Source organism: Arachis ipaensis, chromosome B3 (genome assembly GCF_059453495.1).
Source record: "Arachis ipaensis isolate K30076 ecotype BB chromosome B3, ASM5945349v1, whole genome shotgun sequence".
Classification (NCBI taxonomy): domain Eukaryota; kingdom Viridiplantae; phylum Streptophyta; class Magnoliopsida; order Fabales; family Fabaceae; genus Arachis; species Arachis ipaensis.
The window spans coordinates 131,991,147-132,008,472 of NC_142438.1; the positions used below are offsets into that span (position 1 = coordinate 131,991,147).

The 17,326-nt window shown below is 32.4% G+C and overlaps 2 protein-coding genes across 3 annotated transcripts; one reads left to right on the plus strand and one right to left on the minus strand.

Moving 5' to 3' along the window:
• Positions 1 to 3,818: 3,818 nt before the first annotated feature.
• On the plus strand, positions 3,819 to 12,294 carry LOC107631024 (helicase-like transcription factor CHR28). Of its 2 annotated transcripts, none has more exons than XM_016334331.3 (12): positions 3,819 to 4,368; positions 5,582 to 5,663; positions 5,834 to 6,193; positions 6,347 to 7,479; positions 7,580 to 7,651; positions 8,143 to 8,220; positions 8,314 to 9,196; positions 9,607 to 9,737; positions 9,872 to 10,093; positions 10,430 to 11,041; positions 11,159 to 11,368; positions 11,745 to 12,294. In XM_016334331.3, the coding sequence occupies exons 1-12, from the start codon at positions 4,249 to 4,251 to the stop codon at positions 11,847 to 11,849; spliced, it is 4,008 nt and encodes a 1,335-aa protein (XP_016189817.1). In that variant the 5' UTR covers positions 3,819 to 4,248; the 3' UTR covers positions 11,850 to 12,294. The 2 variants fall into 2 exon arrangements, with proteins under 2 accessions (XP_016189817.1, XP_016189819.1); XM_016334333.3 differs by having other exon boundaries at positions 3,901 to 4,368; positions 5,585 to 5,663.
• A 431-nt stretch (positions 12,295 to 12,725) lies between these two features.
• Positions 12,726 to 13,997, minus strand: LOC107631026 (alpha/beta-Hydrolases superfamily protein). Its single transcript, XM_016334335.3, has one exon. The coding sequence runs from the start codon at positions 13,838 to 13,840 to the stop codon at positions 12,881 to 12,883; it is 960 nt and encodes a 319-aa protein (XP_016189821.1). The 5' UTR covers positions 13,841 to 13,997; the 3' UTR covers positions 12,726 to 12,880.
• Between the last annotated feature and the right edge of the window lie 3,329 nt (positions 13,998 to 17,326).

A 17,326-nucleotide genomic window follows, 5' to 3' on the forward strand; every position in this document is an offset into this window, starting at 1 on the left:
ACTAAATTGGTCCCTTACTTTATATCAAATGACTCATTTTAGTCCCTGAAATTGAATATCGTGCAACAAATTAGTCCATTCATCAGTTTGTTCTCTTTTTTTTTTTAATTCAACATTTTTAATATCTTTAAATACACTCATTTTAATTTTATCTTTTCAGAAGTTATTTAAATACAAGTGCTTTTATAAAATATTTTAAAAATTTTTGTTTTAATTATATAATTTTTTCTACAATATTTTATTAAAAGAATTATATGAGACATTGATTTTAATTTAGTACCGAGTGTAAGTTAAGAGTATAATAATATTTTTTAATATAAATTTTTAATATTTAACACCTTAATAAATATTTTAAAAATATTTGATAAGGCACTTGTTAACTAATATAAATTCATTATTCCATCCGTTTTAAGAATGTTCGATTCCTCATATAATTGACTTCTCATTAAGTTAATAAGATAGATTTATATTGTCGATTATAATAATTTATTTTATTTATAACTTAGTTAGGCGGCCTTTTCATATATTACACTATTAATTAATATAAGCACTTACTGTAACCATAACTTGAACAGTATTAAAACAGATACAAAAAAATACAAGAGGCAACAATAAAAATTTGGATTTAGCTAACATGTGCTCTAATGATACAAGTAAAAATTATTAATTAAAAAATCATTATAAAAAATTGTATAATAAAAAATAAAATTAAAATTAGTGTATAAAAAATATTGAGATTTTAAATTTACAAAAAAAAATGAGAATAAACTGATAAAGAGACTAATTTGGTGTACGATATTCAATTTCAGAAATTAAAATGAGTCATTTGATGTAAATTAAGGGACCAATTTGATGCATATATAATGATGACATAGTGAAAGACACGTGGCATAACCATCTACATCAGCATGTCACGTGTCACTGACACACACGTCATCATACCGTTACATGTGATCAAATCATGAAGTAACACGTGTCACCAAAGATCCACATCGTCAAGTCACGGTAGCGCGTCGATAATTGAAAATAGATAAAAAACTAATATGATACAATTTTTTCAATTTCAAAAATATAATTAGTATAATTAAAATCTCAAAAATAATTTTAATACACCACATCAACCTCAAAGACCACTTTTCAAAATTTACTCTTATTTAACACAAAGCAAGCTTTTTCATAGTAGTTTAGTAATAGTAGTAGTATACTAGTATGGTAGTTTCGATCACTTTATTGATGGGTAACTACTACACGTAAACTTAGGTGCATGCCCGTGATAAAATTTAATTTAAAAAATATTATTTATCTACTAAAATAAGTTATTATATATTTATATATAAATATAAATATGATTTAACTTATTTTTAATATATATTTTATATTAATAATTAATTTTAATAAATACTTTTAATATACACGTACTATAATTAATTTCATTAACCCCTTATATAACCTTTCCTTAATCATGACTTGTCATACTCCTCAAACGGCGCACGAATTAAATAATACAATGAAACCATAATCCACATTATCTTTCTTTTTTTTTTTCTTTTTCCTTTCTGATATATATGAAAAATATTCAAACAAAATATATTCGTCCTCTATTAAAACTAGTATAAATACTATTAATCTACCATTTTCGATAACAGAAAACAAGAAATATTTAATAATAAAAAAATTATTAAAAAATAATCAAAATTTATCCTATTTAATATTTATTAATTTTTATAATAATATACTAATTAATAAATAATAAATATTAAATATTAAATAAAATAAATTTTAATTTTAATTTTTTTCTCTCTAATATTACTGTGTCTATATTTTAACTAATAATAGAGGAAAAAATTTACCCAAATTTAAATTTATTGAGTAATTAACTTATTCAATTCACTCGCTTAAATATAGAAATATTTAATAACAACAAAAATTAACAAAAAATAATTAATAATAAATATTAAATAAAATAAATTCGGTTTATTTTTTGTCTTTTTAATATTATTCGGCTTAAATAATTGTTAAAATTCAATTTTCGTATTATACATATAATATTTTATTGATTAATAACAAACTTTTAACGGTTAATTTATAACAAGTAGGTTTAATACAATAAACAACATTCTAAATAAAGATAATTAAGTGATAAAATATAAAATTAAGAAATAACGAAAATTTATATATAATTTTTTTTATGTAAAATTAATAATTAAAAAATATTAAATGACAATTTAATTAAATTTATTAAATTATTTTATAATTTTTAAATATGAATTTCACATTAAAATAATTTTAGGGGAATTTTTATCTTAGAAAACATGGTATCAATTAAACAAAAAAAAAATGTTGGGTAGGCAAAATTTTTTTTTTTTAAATGAAAAAAAAAAAACATTCACTGATGGGTCGCGTGAGGGATCCTGGTACCTGCGGTCAACATTAGCTAACTAACAGTGTGAACATAGAATGAAGGAATATTTTATGGCAATGGCAGATAAAAACAGTAACGTAATCAGTTTCTGACATCATTCTACTTAGATCATATGCAGGGTAAAAAATTCATTTATTCATCTAAAAATTATATATATATTTAATTCACGAAAAAAAAAACTTAAATACTCATTCTAACTATTTGAGCAGTGGGATAGTTTTTGTTTTTTTATAAAAAATAATATCGTTTTGAGTTAAAAATAATCAATTTATTTTGAAATAAAGATAAATAATTTGAACCTATTTATCATTTATTTTTGTTAAAAATTGTATAGTTTTTGGTGAAGATGAATAGCAACCAATTGGGCATTTACACTCTCTTGTTAACAACTGTGTACTGTTATATATATATATATATATATATATATATATATATATCTTGGATTTAGCATCCAAAATACTTAAGTACTCAATCTAACAATCTCATTTCTTTCCTTCATGTTATTATCAGGATTTTGATTATGCTTCTAGTTTTAATAAATGAGATATTTACATACACAAATTGAATATTTACGAAGGTATTGGTTAATTAAGGTGGGAAAATATTATTTAGTTAAATTTAATATGGGATAGGCAATATTATGTAGAATTTATTTTGATACAATATTATTAATTTAAATAAACCATACAACTATTTGAGCATACGATCATATTATCAATTTAATTTACATGTATTGACGTTTAAGAAATAATTACCTTAGTATCAACTTAAATGATAAAAATAAACTTCCACCTAAGCATACTATATTAAGCAACTTTTAAATTTATTTAGTATAATTTAAAGTAAGACATTCTCCATATATATTATATTATCTAACTCCCTTATATATCATCATCATATTTATAGTGATTATCTGTGAAATATTAAATTTGATTGATTTTACATATTGCACATCAATTAACTGAAAATATCCATTTTTATTATATATCTGAATTTATGTTTAACTTTGCAGTGTATAACGTTAAAATTTATTTATTTATTTATTTTGTTTTTTTAGAATTTGAACTAAAAATTACTTAGTTAAAAGAAAAAATATTTATTAATTTAACTATTAAACAGAAAATTTGACCCCTTTAAAACAAGTATATTGATCGGTATTAGAAAAAAAAAAGTCAAAACTTACTTTATTTAAGATTTATTGTTAAATAAAATAAATTTTGACTATTTTTTGTTATTTTATATTCTTTGATGGACCAGACATATAAGGATTTTTTTTTTTTTTTTACCAAAGACGAGTAATAGCTCAAATGGCATAGATTCTTCATACTCAATTAAGAGGTTGTGGGTTCGAGTTTCCTATCTTTTTAAATTTTATGCTAATGAGTAATAGCTCAATCGTGGCGCACTGAGGCTTAACATGCGCACCTATCCGAATGAACCCAAACCCTATTTAAACCTAAACGCACACCGCATTCTTCACGGTCCACTACTTTCTCTCTCTTCCTTTCGCTTTCTCGCTCCTCGTCTTTCTCCAACGAAAATATTTCGCACCGTCAGCCACTGAACCTTCTCAGAAACCTCCGCAAGTAAATTTCTCTCAACCTGCTTTTTCTTCACACATACTTTCTCAGTTCTCGCCGCTCAATTTCTAATTCCCCTTCCGATTCGACCAATTGCGTTTCGAAATCGGGGAATCGCGGAGTTGCGCTTCTGCTTCTTGCCAAGTGTGGTTCATTAAGGTTTGGAAAAAAACGCGTTTTAGGGTTTTCGGTGGTTTTCTCCCTTTTTGAGAATTTTCGGATTGGATGTGATTTGAGGGTGTGGCGATGGCGGATGATGACGTGAACTTTTCGGAACTGTTCGATGGTGACGATGACGATAATATGTGCTATATCGATTTAACGACGGTGATGCAGGTTCTCAATGAGGATGACGACCCTCTGCAGGTAGGGTTTTTCTCTCTTCGAATTTGGAACCCTTTGAACCCCTCAATTTCGGTAATGCTGTGACTTGTGGTTGAGGTTACTGCATCTCCGTAGTCGAATTGTCCGTGCCAAGTGAAGTTCCCTGTAAATTTTCAGTTTAGTTTGCTTAATTCTTACTTGATTGCTTTTGGTCTTGTAATTGAATGTAGCATGTGGGTGTTTCAACATTAATTTGGCTGTGTCAATATTGATTTTCTTCACTTTTTTGCCAGGCATAATCTATCCCATCATCTGGCTTGTATTAAAAGTAGCTTTAATAACTGCACGTCTATAATGCGTGTAAAATAATTGTTTACATGACTGAATCATTCCTGTTAAAGTTGGTTGTTGATGAAATTTCATGCAGAGTAAAAGCTGTAAATCCTCGTTGATCCTGTTTAGTTATTTATTTTTACTCTTGGTAAATTATTTTCCCTAGACAACGGAGATGATAGAAGTGGAAAACTATTGTTCTATTTACAACTATATCTCTTTAATTATCGTTTGGGAATTCTTCACCAGTTTAAGAACAGTGCAAATTTATTTCTTGATTTAGCTGGTACAATCAAACAAGTCGACCCCAAGAAAGTAATTAGAATTAGATTTTGTTGAATGGTCATCGAAACTGAGAAACGTGTCATGTGATGCCCGACTTTGGAATGAGAGAACCTCTCCTCTGCCTAAATTGTATATCATAGAAAACAAAAATCAGGAACGTTGATTTTAAGTTGTTTTTGAAATTTATAGTCCATTTTTTTGCTCATCTAAAAATTCTAAGTATGTTCTACTCCCATTGGAGTCTGCAAAAATGTCAGTGATGTTTCAGTACTAGTTCGGGTAGTTCTATCTGTAAATGTGAAGGGCTTGATTTCACGATCTAACTACATAGCAAAATCCTGCTCAAGGGAGGGGGATTGCCCTAGACTATTGCAAGGGTTGTATCACCCATATGGCTAATTGATGCTGAATGCAAAACACAGCCTTAGAATAGTGTTGTATTTCAAAATATTAAAAGCAAACCTAAGGGGTTGTTTGGATTAGGTTTAATTTTGAATCAAAATATCCAATTATTTTGTTTTAGCTCTTTGGCATTTAGTTTGTTTATTTTTTGGATAATATTCCCCTTTTCAGTGTACAGACTTGTATGCTTGATGAGTTGATCTTAACTTCATTCTGATTTTTCTGGATGTGATAGCAGAGTAGTCCTGAAGATTTTTCATTACAAAATGGTTCATCTGGTGAATCTGGCGTCCATGATTCTTTTCAGCTTCAGAATGGTATGTAAACTTCTGCAACTCTCTGCCATAATTGTTTCTTGTGCTTGTTGGTTGTAATTGGTTTTTGAGTAGTGAGAAATTGACATATTGTTTAGTTCATTCTGAATCATGTATCTTATGTTTAATTGACAATATCTTACATTAGATTGTTTCTCTTGCCTATTCTATAGTTTGTCAAATGTTAGAAGAAGAACCACATGTTTCTAGGTTGGAGGTGGATTCAGCCACAGACTGCTCTCCTTTCTGCTCAGATGTGTCGGATTCTGGGGCCAAAGATTCAGTTCATTTTTCAGCGAATCCTGTGCTTGAGCGTGAACATGAAAATCAGGGACTTCCAAGTCAGGCTTGCTCTTCCACGGAAAAGACAGGGCTTTCTAAATTTGAGACATCTAGTTTTGGTATGGAAACTAGTTTCCCTGAGGCATATTCAAATAATGTATCAGTCTGTCAGGACTATTTGAATAAGAGTATGTGGAAGAGTGGAAATGAGAGGCAATTCAAGCATGTGGGAGAGGATGTTGAATCTGAACGTATGTAAAGTCTTCACTCATTTATCATTAGACTAGGTTATTGTTATTTTTATTGAGCTATGTTTTATTTAATTATATATTTATTTTTTAGATTGTTGACTAGTTGCGCTTTTGAAACTTTGGCAATGATCTGATTCTATGTGCTACTTTCAGATGCTTCTCACAGTTCTATCATTGAGAATGGTGATTTAAATTTTGAAGATTGTGTTGAGGATGCTGTTCGAGGTGCTTATGGGCAACAAGAAAGTGACTTGTGCACATCTTTTCAAATATCTGATATGGAAGCTGATGATTCTTTGCATGCTTCAACTTCAATTGATTCTGCTCTTTATCAAGGTTCCCATTTTCCTAGCGATTTGTGTGGTGACTATGCATATCCAAATTATCATCAGGGAGGAACATATGATAGATCGTTTGCCAATGACCCAACTTTAAGGTTTATCCCTAATGGTATCGGTTCCAAGTCATGGACAAATAAAGAAATGATGACTAACCTGAAGGCTGAAAATATGGAGTTCTGTACAGATATGGCCCAAATCAGTGGTGGCATGCACTCAGTTAATACTGGGGGATCATCTATTCATGATAGTCAATTTACGCTAGCAGATAGTGGCTATTCATCATATTTTTCTGGTAACAGTGCTTTTGAAGATGGGGTGTCAGTTGCACTTTCAACTTATGCTTCACATGGAGATCAATCACTTTGTATGAAAGCTGAAGGGGACAAACTGGTTACAAGTTACCAAAATAATTTTCAGAACAATGATGCTCAGTTCAATATTGGCCAGGAGGTGAAACAGTTACCAGATCTTTTTCCTTCTGTGAAATGTAAGAGTTATGGATCTTTCCCATGTGAGGATAGTTATACAGTAATAACTTCTGATAGAGCCAATCATTATCAAGATACTATTAATGGAACTGCTAGTAAACTTCAAAGAAACATGGTCTATTTGACTGTAGACCAATGTTTGCCCCATGCCCATGCTTCCATTGCCGTTGAGCAGCAGTTTGGTTGTGTTAAGAGAGGAGGGACCGAAATGATTCAACATAACCGCATTGATTCTCATCATTCTAAACGAACTGCTGAGAATTTCCGTGTTGAGGACACTGATGTTTGTATCATTGAAGACAACAGTCATCCTGTGCCTACAAGTCAATCTGAAGCTGTTCGTAATTCCCTTAGTATATTTCAATCTTCCGGATATGTTGGTTCCCAACATTACGCGGTTGGAAGCACAAGGGTAAAGGCATGTGATGAGCGAAATATATTACAAGTTGCATTGCAGGTTGGTGTGTTTATTAGGGGATTTTATCCTTCATAGCGCTTGACAGTTCGTGGAATTTTTGACATCCCTTTCTACTTAACTCTTCATTGGTTCATTGTAGGATCTATCTCAACCAAAGTCAGAAATTAGTCTGCCAGTTGGATTGTTGGCGGTTCCTCTTTTGAGACATCAGGTTAGTTTTAATTTCCAATATTTTAATTTCTTTGATCTGGCATCTCATTCAAAAATATTATGTGTATTTTGGTCTCTAATTCAGCATGTTTTAAATTAACACGGTCTTTCACATCATTAATTATGATGTAGTGTACTGTTTCATACTTTGTTTGTCTTAAACTATGGGAGCCTTCTTTCAAAATGTGCAACTTCAAAGGTGCTGTTGTGGCATTTTCCCCGACAACATTGTATTTTGATTCAATGCCTTATTTTGAGTAACCTCTGGCTTCCCTCCTTTGGTGTTAAACACTTAAAGTTATATCTTGCAAAAAGAAAAGCATAAAATAGATGGGTTCTTTTAAATTACAGTTTGATTTGTCTAATTCTGATCCTGATGTGGTCCTTTGAGAAGTCATCCCAGTTTTTCCTGACATGTTCTAATAATGTGTTTCCTTTCTCTTTTTGATTGGGTCATCGGTCATTCTAACTAATTGTAGTTTTCCTGGTCAGAGAATTGCTTTATCGTGGATGGTTCAGAAGGAAACATCAAGCTTATATTGCTCAGGTGGAATACTTGCAGATGATCAGGTCAGTTCCTTGCTATTTTGATGAGTGATGATAACTGGTTGACAAGTATATTATTTCCATGTCATAGGTGATTTAAAAGCATTTCACTTGTAGGGACTTGGGAAAACGGTGTCAACTATTGCTTTAATATTGAAGGAAAGGCCTCCAAAATTATCTGCATGCCCCAATGCCCAAAATGGTGAATTGGAAACTTTGAATCTGGATGGAGAGGATGATGGTCTTCCTCAGAGCAGTTTGTTAAAGAAGGAATCTGATTCATGCGGAGACATGTCAATTAGAGATCCAATCAAGAGCAAGAGTTTATCTTTGCAAACAAAGGGAAGGCCATCTGCAGGAACCCTTATTGTCTGCCCCACTAGCGTCCTGCGTCAATGGGCTGAGGAGTTGCACAATAAGGTAACTAGCCAAGCAAATCTCTCTGTGCTAGTATACCATGGAAGCAATCGAACGAAAGACCCTCATGAGGTGGCCAAGTATGATGTTGTTCTAACAACTTATTCCATTGTCAGCATGGAGGTCCCTAAACAGCCGCTAGCTGACAAAGAAGATGAAGAGAAGGGAATATTTGAAGATTCTGGGGTACCAAATAGGAAGAGGAAAAACCCTTCTAATTCTAGTAAAAGTGGCAAGAAGCGATTGGACAACGCATTGCTTGAGGCTGCTGCTCGCCCTCTTGCAAAGGTATCATGGTTTAGGGTTGTCCTGGATGAGGCTCAGAGTATAAAGAATCACAGAACTCAAGTTGCAAGGGCTTGTTCGGGTCTTCGTGCTAAGCGCAGATGGTGTTTGTCAGGGACCCCAATCCAGAATGCAATTGATGATCTCTACAGTTACTTTAGATTTCTGAGATATGCCCCTTATGACATTTATACATCATTCTGTTCTATGATTAAGAATCAGGTCAGCAGAAATCCTACAAAAGGGTATAAAAAGATACAAGCCGTCCTAAAGACAATAATGCTACGTCGGACCAAAGGTAAGATTTGCATTCATGAATTCACACCAATAAATTAGTTGTCTGTACTTGTTTTGGAATGTTGAAAGATTAAACTTACTTTAGTAACTGTTTTTTTCATTTAAATCGATTAAGTAGGTATTAATTTATATTTGATTGTTTCAGCTGAAAAATGGATCAAAATTAATCTGTTTTCTTTATGTTAATATTTTATACCTGAGTTCAGTTTAATAAAATTATAGAAATGTAGAGTACAATTCATTTGATTTTCCAGCATGCTTAACACATCTATTTTGTATTCTATGGCTATTACTATGATAGAAATTTAGACATGATAAAATTCTTTTGTACACTTTTTTCTTTCTTGTTTTGCCAAGTGTTTGTATTATCCATGAGCTCATGCAACTGAGCAATTTGGATAATTTTTGTAGGAACATTTCTTGATGGGGAGCCTATTATATCCTTGCCACCTAAATTTGTAGAGCTTAAAAAAGTTGAGTTTTCAATGGAGGAGCGTGATTTCTATTCCAAACTGGAGGCTGATTCTCGTGCGCAGTTTCAGGTATGGTTGTAGTTGTGCTCTTTATTCTCTCCCAAATGAAGTTGGGGCTTTTGACAGTATATTTCTCGTGATGATATGTTTTTGTTGTAACCATAAGTCCAGTGATGACATATACGTCATTTATGTCATGCTAGGAATATGCTGATGCTGGAACTGTAAAACAAAATTATGTCAACATTTTGCTTATGCTTTTGCGCCTTAGACAAGCTTGTGATCACCCTTTGCTTGTTAAGCGTTACAATTCCAACACTCTATGGAGATCTTCTGTCGAGATGGCAAAAAAGCTTCCCCAGGAAAAACAAGTATCCCTTCTTAAGTGTTTGGAGGCTTCCCTGGCTCTCTGTGGAATCTGTAATGTATGTACATTCATCATCTTTTAATATAATTGTAATATTGAGTGTCTGTGCATGGTTATTTGTTTGCTTGCAAAATACATCTTAGTGATTGCTGTTATCATGGAGAGGAGGGAGTTAGAGTTGACAAAGGTGTAAACTCGAGTGTAGTTCAAATGAAAGGAGTTTGAAAGGATTTTGTTCCCTGCCTGGAAAGGTTGATTGAATGAGAAATATTTTTATCATTCTTGTTTAGTTCTGATTATTAACCACATTCTCTAATAACATATCATTCTCCTTTCCCATGTTTATTACTAAAGTATATATTTCCTTAGTCCTCTATTATTGGCATATGGTCAGGATCCTCCTGAAGACGCCGTTGTTTCAGTCTGCGGTCATGTCTTCTGTAGCCAGTGCATTTCGGAACATCTTACCGGTGATGACAATCAGTGTCCTGCTGCAAATTGCAAAAGTCGACTCAGCATGTCTACTGTTTTTGCGAAAGCGATGCTCAACGGTTGTATGTCTAACCAGGGTTGTGATAGTTCACCTGGTTCGTCTGGTTCTGAAGTGGATGAATCTGAGCCTTGGTCTCGGAGTCAGCCTTATGATTCTTCTAAAATTAAGGCTGCACTTGAGGTTTTAAAGTCATTGAGTAGGGTACAGTGCATTACACCCAAAGTTATATCTGCACATGGTACTCCTGCAGAAAATACTGAATGCCCTGGGGTATCCTGTGATGTTAACAATGGGAAACGCTTGGAAGATATTCCTGAAAGTCAACATCTCTCTGGGAATAGCAGTTCTAATGGCACAGGAGAGAAAGCAATAGTATTTTCTCAGTGGACGAGGATGCTAGATTTGCTTGAAGTGTGTCTTAAGCAATCTTCGATTCAGTATAGAAGACTTGATGGAACGATGTCTGTCATTGCAAGAGATAAAGCTGTTAAAGATTTTAATACTCTACCAGAGGTTTGTAAAGTCGCTGATTGTTTGGTATTGTTATTGAACTTCTAGATTTAGCTTTCAACAATATTAGGTCTAAAATACGGTTGAGTTTTTGACTACTGCGTTTAACATGTCGTGCAGGTTTCGGTTATGATTATGTCTTTGAAGGCTGCGAGTCTTGGTCTAAACATGGTGGCAGCCTGCCATGTTCTTATGCTGGATTTATGGTGGAACCCTACTACTGAAGATCAAGCAATTGATAGAGCACATCGAATTGGGCAGACCCGTCCTGTGACTGTTTTGCGTTTAACCGTGAAAGATACCGTAGAAGATCGTATTTTGGCTTTGCAGGTAAATTTTGTGTTCTACATAGTTGATTTTTATATTGTCAAGCTGATATGAATTATACTGAGCCAGTTAGAACTTAACATGGTGAAATGCTGTCAAAAGTTGCAGTAACTGATCTTGAAAGGTTTCTATCCTGGTTTCTATAATGTGTGGGGTTTTATGCATAAGAAGAATTTTAGAGGAAACACATTGTGTAATTTACGTGTTATCTTACATCTATTTTGGTGTGTTGTTTGTATCTATTAGCCTGTAAACGCTGTTTACTAGCTCAGGGTCTTTCTGATAGTTTCATTGCATGCAATATTTAAATTTGCGCTTTCAGAAAGTATAAACTGTAGTGGTTGCTTATGCAATAGAATCTTTGATGTATCACCTGCAGCAAAAGAAGCGAAAGATGGTTGCATCTGCATTTGGGGAGGATGGAACTGGTGGCCGTCAGAGTCGCCTTACAGTAGATGATTTAAAATACCTGTTCATGATGTGATTACATATACATACATACGGATAGAATTTTGAATTTTTGGAATGGGGATATTCCCCCCCTTTGGCCCTTGTTTTTGGGGAGGGGGCAGGTGCCGTCATAGCATTCTTTTTGGTGGCAGCAGCAACAGGACTAGGACTTTTTCTGACAATGGATTGGAAGTAGGTACTAGGCCTCTAACGATGCTTGACATGAAGATTATGCATAGTACATTTATAGTTAGACTGAGATATTTCATTCTTCGGCTTGGAGATTTTGGTGCAATCTCTCATATTTGTATAGGGTGTAGATGGCAGTAGCAAAGATAGCAACATAGAAGATTTTATGGATTGTTCTTATCATTGTAAATAATATAGATGCTTTGCGTCTTTTTTTTTTTTTTTTTTCACATTTATTTCGTTCTATACAACTATATATACATGAAGGGTTAAAGGCTTATCGTTAATTCGTTATCATGTTGTAGTTGCACGTGCTTGTGATTTAGCATTGTTCAATTGTAACGTTGATTTGATTGAATGTCAATTACAATTATTTATGGTGATTAGTATGGATAAAGGTTACAGTTCTGCATATTATCACTACATTAGAGTAAGATGGTAAACGAATGTTCCATTCCCAATACGCATCTGTAGTGGTACAAAAGATTAATTTCGGATTTTTGATCAACAGTTAAATTAAAAGCTTATCATCTTTGCACGTAACGACTACGCACAAAAAAATAATTGTGTATATTACACACGTGTACTATAATTTTCCAAATAATTATCCGAAGGGAACCACTCGCCCAAAACGAAATCAATCCCACTACTACTTATACACATACGTTTGCACATGAATAAAGCATGAAAATGACATTCACAATTAGTCTTGGATAAACAATTTACAAACGAGTGATTGTTATTGAGGAATACCATTATCAAATGAACATGTATGTTTACAATTATGATGAAATAGAAAGATAATGCCAATTGTATGGAACCTTCAACAGCATTATTATCATCAGATTCGATCTAAATCTACTGTTCCCCTACCATTCAACACCTAGCATTCAACCACTGCAATATATCATTCCTGACAATCTCCACATTTTCATCAGTCTCGCCAAAGAGCAAAGAATGCATCATGCCATCATAGATCTTGATACTCTTGTCCTCACTCTTAGCCTCCTCATAGAGTTCCCTGCTTACAGCAGGGTCAGTTACAACATCAGCACTCCCATGCAACACAACAAAAGGAAGCTCGACATCACCAAGCCTCTTCCCCACAAAATCAGTAACCCTCAGAAGCTCAACCACTGTCCCCAACCTCGGTTTCCCTCTGTACCTCAAAGGGTTCATATCCGCAATCACCTTCTTGTGATCCACCTTCACAGACTTGTACAATAGATCAGGAGCAGGAACAATGGCCCATGTGGGGAAGAATCTCGCGAGAAAAGTGAGGATCTGAGGAATTGGCCATTTGGGTCTCACCTTATCAGAAATTCTGCACATGGGTGCCACCAAGATCGCACCTTTGAACCCTTTCGGGTCCGCAAAATGGATCAAAAGGCAAATAGCACCACCCATGGACTCCCCATAGAGAAAGCAAGGTAAATTTCTAAACTTTGGATCTTGTTTGATGGAATTGAAGAATGAGAGACAATCCTGAACAACAAGGTCAACGTTGGGAACGAAAGCTTTGAGTCCCTGGGAGCGGCCATGGCCCTCAAGGTCGATTGCGAAGGAAGCGAAACCGTTCTGAGCGAGGAAGATAGGGGTGGCTTGGAAGGTCCAGGAGATGTCGTTGCCGTAGCCGTGGACCATGAAGACGAGGGCGCGTGGGTGGGAGGGAGTGTGCGGAAGCCAAGAACGTGTGAAGAGTGTGAGTCCCCTTGGCGTTGTGAAGTGTGAGGCGGCGGCTGAGATTCCTTGTTGGACGTAGTAGTCTTGTTCTTCAGTGTAGCCCCAATAGTGAGGGTATGTGGGTTTCAGAAGGGATGTTTGCTCGTCTTCCATCGAATCACTTGAACGATTGGGTGGCGGAGACAAGACGACACCACACTACTCTTGCTCGATCCCAACTCCAACCTTTGAGCTTTGACTATTCACCTCACTTACCTTTCTAACCAAGGAGTTTGTATTTTCTAAGAGTACGAGTTGGATTTTAAAATTAGGATAAAGAATATTTTTTTTGTATCGAAGTTAGTAAAAGTTTTAAAAATATCTTTAAATTTTATTTTATTTTAATTTTTTTTAAAGTTTTTTTAAAAATATTTTTAAATTTTATTTTATTTTAATTTTGTTCTAAAGTTTTCGATTTGTATTAAATATATTCTCGACAGCTAATTTTTTAAAAAATTTAAGACCAATCTAACAATAATGTATGAAAATTATGTTTAATTTGCTTGTGTTTATGGGTGGCAATGGGGGCGGGTTTTTGCTCTATCCGACCCTGCCCCGCCGTACAACAACTTGCATAGAACACGCCCCCTTCTACCCACGGGTAGTAAAACGTTGAACCCTAACCCACCCCTACCCGTTCCTATAATTATTAAAACTTAATAAATAAAATTAAATTTCAAAATTTGTATGACTATCATCACATACATAACATAAATTAAAGTAAAAATTTAAATATGATACAATATTATTAATCATTTATTAATTATTTTACATAAATTATATATATTATATATATAGTAGGGCGGGTAGGAGCGGGTATTACCTAAACCCGACCCCGTCACGCCCCTCTCAAGAACCCGCCCGAGCGGGTAGGGGCGGGGTGGGTACCCGCGAGTTCGGGTGGTGTTGTCATCTCTACTTGTGTTGAGGGTTGTTCTTATAAAATTGTTGTTGAATTGGTTTTAAATTTTTTTAAAACAATAAAATTTAGGGGTATTTTTATCAAATTTTAGGGACAAAAAATATACTTTACACTCAGAAATATTATTTATAAGACAACATTGAATCTTATATCAGACAAAGAATTACTAAAATTTTAAATAAAATAAAAATATTAAAGACAAAAATAATATATTATTTTTAGAAAATTTACTAAATTAAGTAACATAAAAGTGAATTTTAACCAAATGAATGGCATCATAAATATAAGATTTTTATTCATTATAAAATGTTTATAGAATGATTAGTAGATAAATTTTCAAAAAAATAAAGAGCATGTATAAATAGATTTTTTTTAATCTCTAATGTATCGAATTTCTTTAATATTTAGTTTAATTAAATTTTATTTTTAACTTTAAAATAAATTTTAATTTTATCCTTCAATAATATCGAATTTTTTACCATATATAATTATTCAATTATTTTTTTAGTCACATCTAAGTAAATTACTCTTAATCATATTACTTTTATTCTAAGTAAATTTATTTTTTTAATTTACTTTGAGAGACTTTATGAAATGCTTGTAAAATAGTTAGTAGATAAAGAGCATAGTATATATACAATAAAATATAAATTATATTTTTTTAATATACCAATTTTTTTAATATTTAATTTAATTAATTTTATCCTTCACATGATGATGTATATTTAATTTCTAAAGTATGAAGTTCTTCAGTAAAATTGGTTTTGCTGTTGAAGAGCACCTAATGACAGGGGAAAATGTATTGAAGATGATGGAATCATCCCTAGCTAAAAGGGCAATGCAAATTATGATGCTACAAAGTTTATTGAGCTTGCTTCTTCAAAGTGTGTTCTGTTTGAGGCTAGAGAACAACCTGATATCAAGTTTCTTCTAATTGATGTTACACCCCCTACAAAAGTAGAAAGAGGTTTTTATTTTTTGCTTTAGCTTTTAATTTTGACCTTCAATTGTAATATGCTGTCCTTTTTCTCCATTGCATTTGTTTACTCCTCTCTTTTTAGTTTTTATAGGTAGCATCATATTTGTTAATGGGCCTCACATAAATACATTTGTTAATGGGAAAAGAATATGATATGTAGTAATATCTTATTAATAATTTCATTGTTATTTTAGAATTATCTTACATTTATTTTAAGAATACTAATTTATCATTCTATAGTTTTATGTTACTAGGAATTTCGAAAAAAAAAATGAAGAAAAAGCTGAAAGAGATCAGAGATGATGTGGCTGCAGTTTTCACAGACCAAGGAGTGCCATTTTTGTTGTGTCTAAGATGAATTTTGATTTTTGAAGATCAATGTTATTTTTATGTTCAGATATGTTCTCTTTTTACTTTTAAACATGTAATTCCAAAGCCATGAGTTCATGAATGTGTTTGACTATGCTTTTATATTTCCAATTATCGAATTTATCATTATATGAAACAATAGAATAAATTAGGAAAGTTTTCTGCTTTTCATTTTGTAGGATCAATGCTTGTTTGACCGTCATTATTTTGATAAAAAAAATTTTAATAAAAAAATATATTTTTTTATTTTTTAGCGTGTTTGACAAATTTTGAGTAATAAAAATAAAAGCACTAAAAAATTAGAAAAATATTTTTTTTGAGAAATTGTAATTTACATATTTTTTAAAAGATCTTTTTTTCTTAAAAAAAGATGTTTTTCATATAATAAATAAACAAAAAAGTACTTTTATATTGTTATATCCAAACATAATTAATAGATAAAAATATCTTTTTGCATGAGATACCAAAACATAAAATTACTTTTACTTTTTCATAAGATCTTTTAAAAAAAATAACTCGAAAAAATATATTTTCTTATAAGCTCACCCAAACAAGTCCGAAATTTTTCAGGGATTTGCAGAATAGGTAAGAACTCTGTCAAATATAATTAACTGTCAAATATAGTTCTGATTTAGCAATTTATCCAACTACCCTTCTAAAAATGGTTACCCATGATATGCTCCATTTGCATTAACCGCTGATAGTTCCCAACTACCTTTTACCAAGCCTTTATCCATTGCCACTTCTTTTATGACTATATACAGATGATGCTAACAAATCGCTAAAAATTTGAATGGCATGTAACAGTTATTCATATGGCAAAGGGAAACAGTTAGCATAAATCATACCCTTTAAATCCAAGTCTCTTCTTGTTATGTGGGGTGCTTTATTGTTATCTATTTGGCCATTACCCATTGAAATGTCAAGAACTATGATATACGTGGCATTTACAAATTACAACTCTGATTAAAACCTACTTCTTAATAACTTGATTTAAATTTGATTAGTATAATAAATCAACTTTGAAATGGTATACCTAGATAGTGGTGTAAGTTACCTTTCTTTGACCATAGTCAATACTTTTTATTTTATTGCCAAGCTTTACCAACAAATTAAAATCACACCTTATCTTCCTTTGTGCAATCCTATAAGTACACTTGGCAGGAAAGTTGCGGATTAATGCAGGTTAAAAGCTATTAAAGAAGATACTAAGGGTTAGTTAGAAACTTAAAATTATATCTTTAGTTTAACTAATTAGGCTTATCCATTAAGTGTGATTAAAGATGCATCCATGGCAGTCAAAAAAGAATGCAATGGAGTTTTTTAATTT